This window comes from Oncorhynchus tshawytscha, linkage group LG19, assembly GCF_018296145.1.
Source record: "Oncorhynchus tshawytscha isolate Ot180627B linkage group LG19, Otsh_v2.0, whole genome shotgun sequence".
NCBI lineage: Eukaryota > Metazoa > Chordata > Actinopteri > Salmoniformes > Salmonidae > Oncorhynchus > Oncorhynchus tshawytscha.
This window is the reverse complement of record NC_056447.1, coordinates 58,363,352-58,371,487: the sequence shown is the minus strand read 5'-3', so window position 1 is coordinate 58,371,487 and position 8,136 is coordinate 58,363,352. Positions and strand designations below refer to the sequence as shown.

Here is an 8,136-nt window from a genome sequence, read left to right as displayed (position 1 = left end):
CACTTTGCCAAAGTAACTTTATTACCAGTTAGGTTTGTTACAGGAAAACAGTGGGTTCAATATCTTCATCTAATGAAATACTTCAGTAGAATGATGCTATTAATATCCATATGATAACGTCCAATAGTATGAGTAAACCTCTTAACGTAGGACATTGTAGTCTAGTGGCTGCCAAACTAATGCCTGGACATTGTAGTCTAGTAAGCAACCTTCCCAGCAGTGGACATAACCAGTACGCCGAAGGCTTGCAGGTAATGAAGTCCAGATGATGTTTAGTCGTCTCCTCCACACAGAGACAGCATGGCCTTCTGGTAATCCCCCTTAGTGTGCTCCTGGAGAGGAGGTACAGGGTCAGGTTAGGGACTGGGGGGGGCAATCAGGATTAAAGGCCTAACAGACATGCAGAAAATCAATGGCATTCTCTCAAAACCCATTGGAGGAGAAGGTCAGAGGGGAGAGACATCTGGCTTTTCTCCTCCAATGGGTTTGTAGGAGAAAGAGGACGTGAGGTGTATGCAACTGAGATCATCCCATAGAGATATGAGGAGGTGGTAGAGTAGGGTGGTGTTACTGACAGATTGTCTTGAATAGAGACTGTTAGTTTGGGGAGGTATTGATGTGGTATATTATTGTAGAGATGGTCTGGAACACACTGTTAGTGTGGGGAGGTGCTAGGGTGTAGAGGTATATTGTTGTAGTGTTACTCACAGAGATGGTCTGGAACAGAGACTTGCCGGTCTGACTCTTGAACTCGGTTCTGATCTTCATGAGGTCGACTTCACAACGAGACACCATGATCCTCGTCACCACCTTCTCCTTCGCACTTTTACCCTGCAGATTAGAAATATACTGATTATCAACCTGCAGATTCTAAATATACATCATATTATCACCACCTTCTCCATAGCCCCTTTACTCTGCACAGAGGAGAGACAGTAAACAGGCTAGTAGTAGGAGTACCAGTACTCTGCACAGTAAACAGGCTAGTAGTAGGAGTACCAGTACTCTGCACAGTAAACAATCTGAATGTCTCAACACTACATGGTGTAAACTGACTGCAGTATTCCTTGTACTGTTCACATCTTTTGCAAGTCCCCCAAATTAAAACTAGTCAAAGAACCAGGAATTTATACATTTACCTTCATGGCCTCTGCAAGTCTGCTGGCGAAGTACAGCGGTTTGTTCTCAAAACACTCAACTGTAACAGAGAGACAGAGGAACTCAGAACCTGCTCATTAGTAAGGAACTCCTCACCTGGCTATCCAGGCCTTAATTGAAAGGGAAACTAAACCCGTAGACACTCGGCACTCTGTAGAATGAGTTTGACCATCCTGGTTTAAAGTAATGACTTACCGAGTGTCAGGAAGGACTTCTCCAGGTCTCCTTTCACCTCCTTCCTGATGCTCTCCTGCATGTCATAGGGACTGTAGCTCTTATACCTGTCAAACACTGGAGCAGACAACACACATTCAGACTGTCTTTTACCTGTCAAACACCTCGGGTCGACAGGGATCCTTTAACATCCACAGACACCGAACATTAATTCAGCTCATGTAGCTGGTATACGCTTATAGTCTCTGTTAGTCAGTCAGGCATGTCCCTTTCTGCAGGTGTCAGGCATGTCCCTTTCTGCAGGTGTCAGGCATGTCCCTTTCTGCAGGTGTCAGGCATGTCCCTTTCTGCAGGTGTCAGGTGTCAGGCATGTCCCTTTCTGCAGGTGTCAGGCATGTCCCTTTCTGTCAGGTGTCAGGGCATGTCCCTCAGGCATTCTGCAGGTGTCAGGCATGTCCCTTTCTGCAGGTGTCAGGCATGTCCCTTTCTGCAGGTGTCAGGCATGTCCCTTTCTGCAGGTGTCAGGCATGTCCCTTTCTGCAGGTGTCAGGCATGTCCCTTTCTGCAGGTGTCAGGCATGTCCCTTTCTGCAGGTGTCAGGCATGTCCCTTTCTGTCAGGTGTCAGGCATGTCCCTTTCTGCAGGTGTCAGGCATGTCCCTTTCTGCAGGTGTCAGGCATGTCCCTTTCTGCAGGTGTCAGGCATGTCCCTTTCTGCAGGTGTCAGGCATGTCCCTTTCTGCAGGTGTCAGGCATGTCCCTTTCTGCAGGTGTCAGGCATGTCCCTTTCTCAGGCATGTCCCTTTCTGCAGGTGTCAGGCATGTCCCTTTCTGCAGGTGTCAGGCATGTCCCTTTCTGCAGGTGTCAGGCTGTGTGGTATACAGTCATCAATAAAATACATTACTGTGCAGCAGTCTTCAGCGACCTGGCCAAGGCTTGCGACACCATCAATCACCACATTCTTATCGGCAGACTCAACAGCCTTGGATTCTCAAATGACTGCGTCGCCTGGTTCACCAACTACTTCTCTGATAGAGTTCAGGGTGTCAAATCGGAGGGCCTGTTGTCCGGGCCTCTGGCAGTCTATGGGGGTACCACAGGGTTGAATTCTCAGGCCGACTCTTCTATGTATGCATATATATATATATATATATATATATATATATATATATAATCTCAACGATGTCGCTCTTGCTGCTGGTGATCCTCCTCTACACAGACGACACATTCTGTATACATCTGGCCCTTTGAACACTTATCTAACCTCCAAACGAGCTTCAATGCCAGACAACACTCTTTCCGTGGCCTCCAACTGCTCTTAAACGCTAGTAAAGCCAAATGCATGCTTTTCAACCGTTCGCTACCCGCCCGCCCGACGAGCATCACTACCCTGGACGGTTCTGACCTAAAATATGTGGACAACTACAAATACCTAGGTGTCTGGTTAGACTGTAAACTCTCCTTCCAAACTCACATTAAGCATCTCCAATCCAAAATTAAATCCACTTCCTATTTTGCAACAAAGCATCCTTCACTCATGCCGCCAAACATACCCTCGTAAAACTGACTATCCTACCGATCCTCGACTTCAGCGATGTCATTTACAAAATAGCTTCCAATACACTACTCAGCAAATTGGATGCAGTTTATCACAGTGCCATCCGTTTTGTCACTAAAGCACCTTATACCACTGTGACCTGTATGCTCTCGTCGGCTGGCCCTTGCTACATATTCGTCGCCAGACCCACTGGCTCCAGGTCATCTAAAAGTCTGCTAGGTAAAGCTCCGCCTTATCTCAGCTCACGATAACACCCACCCATAGCACGCGCTCCAGCAGTTATACCTCACTGGTCTTCCCCAAAGCCAACACCTCATTCAGCTGCCGTTCCTTACAGTTCTCTGCTGCCAGTGACTGAAACGAATTGCAGAAATCACTGAAGCTCGAGACTCATATCTCCCGCTCTAACTTTAAACATCAACTATCTGAGCAGCTAACCAATCGCTGCAGCTGTACATAGCCCATCTGTAAATAGCCCACCCAATCTACCTACCTCATCCCCATATTGTTTTTATTTACTTTTCTGCACCCCAGTATCACTACTTGCACATTATCATCTGCTCATCTATCACTCCAGTCTTAATCTGATAAATTGTAATTACTTGCTACTATGGCCTATTTATTGCCTTACCTCACGTCATTTGCACATACTGTATATAGACTTTTTCTACTGTGTGTGTATTTATTCCATGTGTAACTGTTGTTTGTGTCGCACTGTTTTGCTTTATCTTGGCCAGGTTACAGTTGTAAATGAGAACTTGTTCAACTGGCCTACCTGGTTAAATAAAGGTAAAATAAATATGTGGTCTCTGTTAGTCTGTCAGGTATGTACCTTTCTGCAGGTGGGGAACACTCCTCTCTGACATGATGGAGATCCAGGTGGCCACATCGGTTCCTTTCCTCTTCCAGCATCATACAGGCCTGAATACCATATTAACACATCTATTAGAACCTTAAACATACAGGCCCTGAAGACCATATTATATAACACATCTATTAGATGGCCTTAAACATACAGGGCCTGTATGGTATCACTAGACACCATCATAAAACACTTGTAGTGAACCTTACTCAGCTTTTCAAACTGGGATCATTCATGTATAGATCTGGTTGATGTATCCATGGTGACAGACTACTAGACAGGACAGTATATTGTTCTTACTCTGGCATCTTCATCGATCTTCTCATAGTCCACCACACTGCAGGGTTCTGCCCTCTTGGCCTGTCAACGGATAAGATTAGAACAGGATCAAAGATCAACTCAATAACAGACAAATTACTGCAGTCGTACATGCACCAGGGATAGTTGGGGTTAGTTTGGGTCAGGGATGGAATTCAAGGTTTTTATCCACCGGCCCAGTCGACTAATTTGTTCTAGACCTGGTCCAAAACCTGTGTCATGTGATATTGTAAAAGACAGTTTCTCTAGCCAGCAGGTTACTCCAGCACATTTTCTACTAGCCTGGTCTAAAAAGTACTAGCCGCAGGCCATCTTAGTTTGTCCCGTGTTAGGGTCGTACCTGCACCAGGGCCAGCAGCAGCTTGGCGAAGTCTCCCGAGGTGTCTCCAGCCACATCCTTCTCCAGATCCTTCTTGAACACTGAGGAGATCGAGCAGAGACATTCATACTACAAATGACAACATGATACATCCAGCCACAAGCCTAAAACTCAGTGGTCTAATGATGTAATGTTGTACTAGGTAGATAGACCTCCTGCTGACAGCAGCTTTTAGACACAGTAAGAGAATTTTATCTTATAAATTTAGCTCTGTGGATTCACTCACGTTCCTTGTAGACCGTCTTAATCTCAGACAGTTCTGAGGAGCTGCGAGAACAGACAATCTCTATCAGCACCTCCTCGTCCGTTCCTAGACCCTGCAGATACAGGCGTGTTGCATTACCATAACATTGTATTATAAGGTTAGGATTATATTGTAAATGTCGGGTTCATCTCCAGTGACATTATCCCTCCCAACTGCACTGTAGACATACCAGGAGAGGGCAGTAGAGACCACTACACAGCTATCAGATTATAATAGAGTTTGTTACTGTAGACATACTACCAGGAGAGGGCAGTAGAGGTTTGGTTGATTGAAAGACACTGCCCAGTACCTTAATGGATCCTTTGATCTCGGAGGCATCGTACTGAGTTGTACTCTTCATCAGACCTAAGATCACAGTCTCCAACGACCCAGATAGAGCCCCCTTCAGGGCAGTCACCAGATCCTACAGGAGAGAAAGCGCATGTTACTTAGATACAGGCCATGTTACAGTCAGAGTAACAGAACAGAAGCGACAACCCTCACAGGTGTCATGACAGTTCGCGTGACATTAGATCATCTGTGAAGGGTCATCTTATTGATTGAGCCAGTTGACCCTAGTTTATCTGATTGGTTGAGTTGTCCTCCTGTACCTTCTTGGCTCTCCTCTCATAAGCGAAAGCGATCTCTCTCCTCTGGCTGTAGGTCCTCTTGGTCAGAACATTGATGATGGTCGCTTCATCCACGCCTGAGGTGACATCCCAGATAAACATAACATTCAGGAATAAGTGGACATTGTTCTATATAACTAGACATTGTTCATTGAATTAAACTGATCAGTAAATCTGAATGACGAGGAACTCTTTAGTGGTTTTGCATTAATGATAGTGAACTGGCTATCCATTATACCAGTCTGGAGAGGGATGACTGGTAACTGGTTGTGTCCGCCAGTCTAGCGGGAACTAGCTCGTCTGGATGCAACTCTGTCTGCCACTAGCTGGTATGAGGCTGCTGCTACTACTGAGGAATTGCCTTGGGAACATTCCCAGTTCAGTCAGGAAGCTGACTCACAAATACCACAGACTGTTGCCACATGGATACCTTTTACCCAGCCAGAGCCTAGCCCAGCCAGAGCCTAGCCTAGCCCAGCCAGAGCCTAGCCCAGCCAGAGCCTAGCCCAGCCAGAGCCTAGCCCAGCCAGAGCAAACAGACGTATTATTCTTCAACTTATATGTCTCTTACCCTTCGTCTTGATAGCAGTCTCTATTCTGGCAGCATCTTTGTCTGGATCGAAGTCAATCGCAGGAACAACAGTTGGGTATTTGGACTCACAGGACTGTAATATATAATAGTTTATATTAATATAGTTTAATATTAGGGACGACAGTCAAGTATTTGGGCTCACAGAAGATTCAGAAAACAATAGAGTATTGGTCACTGTACAGTAGTGGATACTAGTACAAATAGCAGTAGTAGCAGGAGGAGTACTGTATTTTAATTTTCTACTGGAGTTTAACACCAACATTAATACTACTTACCCCCACATTAAGAGACAGTTGTCCTAGAAACTCAGATACCAGCGCCATGTTGACTGTCCTGTAGAGGGGGGAGGGGGTGAGAAGTGTTTTAGAGACAGTTCTCCTGCTGAGAACCGTGTAGGTCAATGTCCTGAACACCGCCACTGGGAGTTGGGTAACTCAGACCATCCAGAGATCTTATTGGTTCTCAGGTGATGATTACATTCTTCTAACTGCAGCGTCTCTCTGAACCAATCATCTCGGTCGATATAAGGCACCAAGTCCTCTGTTTATCAAAATGACTAACTAGATGTAGTCTGTCAACTATTATACATCCAGCCTAGACACACCCTGATGAAACACTAGCTAGCACAGAGACCTAACCTTAACCCTACAACCTAAACGCTAATGACTTCTAAACCCCAACTACTACATCTTAACCCCTACACCCTAACCCCTACTACAACCACTACTACTACCCCTACACCCTACTACACCCTAACCACTACTACTACCCCTACACCCTAACCCCTACTACACCCTAACCACTACTACTACCACTACTACTACCACTACACCCTAACCACTACTACTACCACTACACCCTAACCCCTACTACACCCTAACCACTACTACTACCACCACTACACCCTAACCCCTACCACACCCTAACCACTACTACCCCCACCACTACACCCCCTACCAACCACCCTACCCCACTACTACCACCACTACACACCCTAACCCCCCCTAACCACCACTACTACCTAACCCACCCACTACCACCACTACACCCTAACCCCTACCACTACACCCTACCACTACCACACACCCTAACCCCTACTACCACTACCCTAACCCCTACTACTACCACCACACCCTAACCCCTACTACTAACCCCACCACCACTACTACACCCTAACCCCTACTACTACCACCACACCCTAACTCCTACTACTCCCTAACCCCTACCACACCCTAACCCCTACACTACCACACCCTAACCCCTACACCCACACCCTAACCCCTACACCCACACCCTAACCCCTACACCACACCCTAACCCATTTGGCAGACAACCAGCAGACACACCCTGGAGCTTGCAGCAGAGCCCTCTGTCTCAGAGAGGTAGTACGGCTGAATCACTGCCTTCTCAGGACTGTTTATACAGAGAAAAGACTGCATTCTGAACATGCATATATTCTACTGGACATGAAGATAATAGAAACAGATACAATGCATGACAACACTGAATCTAACTTGGGTTTTAGTCCCCTACAAGCAAAAACTCACAGAGCTAGTTTTGGGATGATATAAATCCTTCCAAGAGCTAGATGAAGACAATTGTTCGATACATTTATAGTAATGAATGTAAAAAGGAATTGTCAGTTTACCTGCCTGTGCTGAAGAGAGCTGTGGTACTGTAGAATAGTCCTGGCTATGTGGCCTGGAATGGGTGTGGTGCTTAAATACCACAGGGAGGTTCTACATGTAGCTGTAGAACCTATAATACTGCTCTCTCCTTAGTCTCCACCCCTGAGTCAGACCCACAACACAAACACATTTGTATTCGAGATATACACATTTGATATACACAGATATACACATCTAGTACAAACACATTAGTACAAACACATTTGTACTAGAGATATACACATCTTAAGGTAGAACAGACAGCATTTTAACTACTTTATATGAAACAGACTAATCATAATATCAGTCAAAAATATCAAATTCCCAGTTTATGTTACAAAATCAACTTTATAGGAAGTTTTTTTTAAAAAGAAGAAGTTATATTTCACTCAAAAATAGAGTAAGTCATTGCTGGTAGAATAGATGGATGCAGTTCAATGCATGATTAATATAATTCACCAATACATTTCTTAGCAGTCCAAATATTGCTGTTAGGTTGTAAATCACAGCTGGCCTGGTTACAATTTGCTGCCTCAATTCAGGATGCACTGTTTA

At 45.3% G+C, this 8,136-nt stretch overlaps 1 protein-coding gene across 1 annotated transcript; it reads right to left on the bottom strand.

The window, feature by feature from the left end:
* On the bottom strand, positions 1-7,704 carry LOC112221690 (annexin A2-A). Its single transcript, XM_042301995.1, is given in 14 exon segments — positions 1-332; positions 709-831; positions 1,140-1,198; positions 1,354-1,449; positions 3,723-3,790; positions 3,880-3,911; positions 4,053-4,112; positions 4,411-4,490; positions 4,676-4,766; positions 5,004-5,117; positions 5,305-5,399; positions 5,894-5,987; positions 6,190-6,247; positions 7,563-7,704. Coding segments are annotated over 13 exon segments (1,020 nt in total). The 5' UTR covers positions 6,238-6,247; positions 7,563-7,704; the 3' UTR covers positions 1-272.
* Between the last annotated feature and the right edge of the window lie 432 nt (positions 7,705-8,136).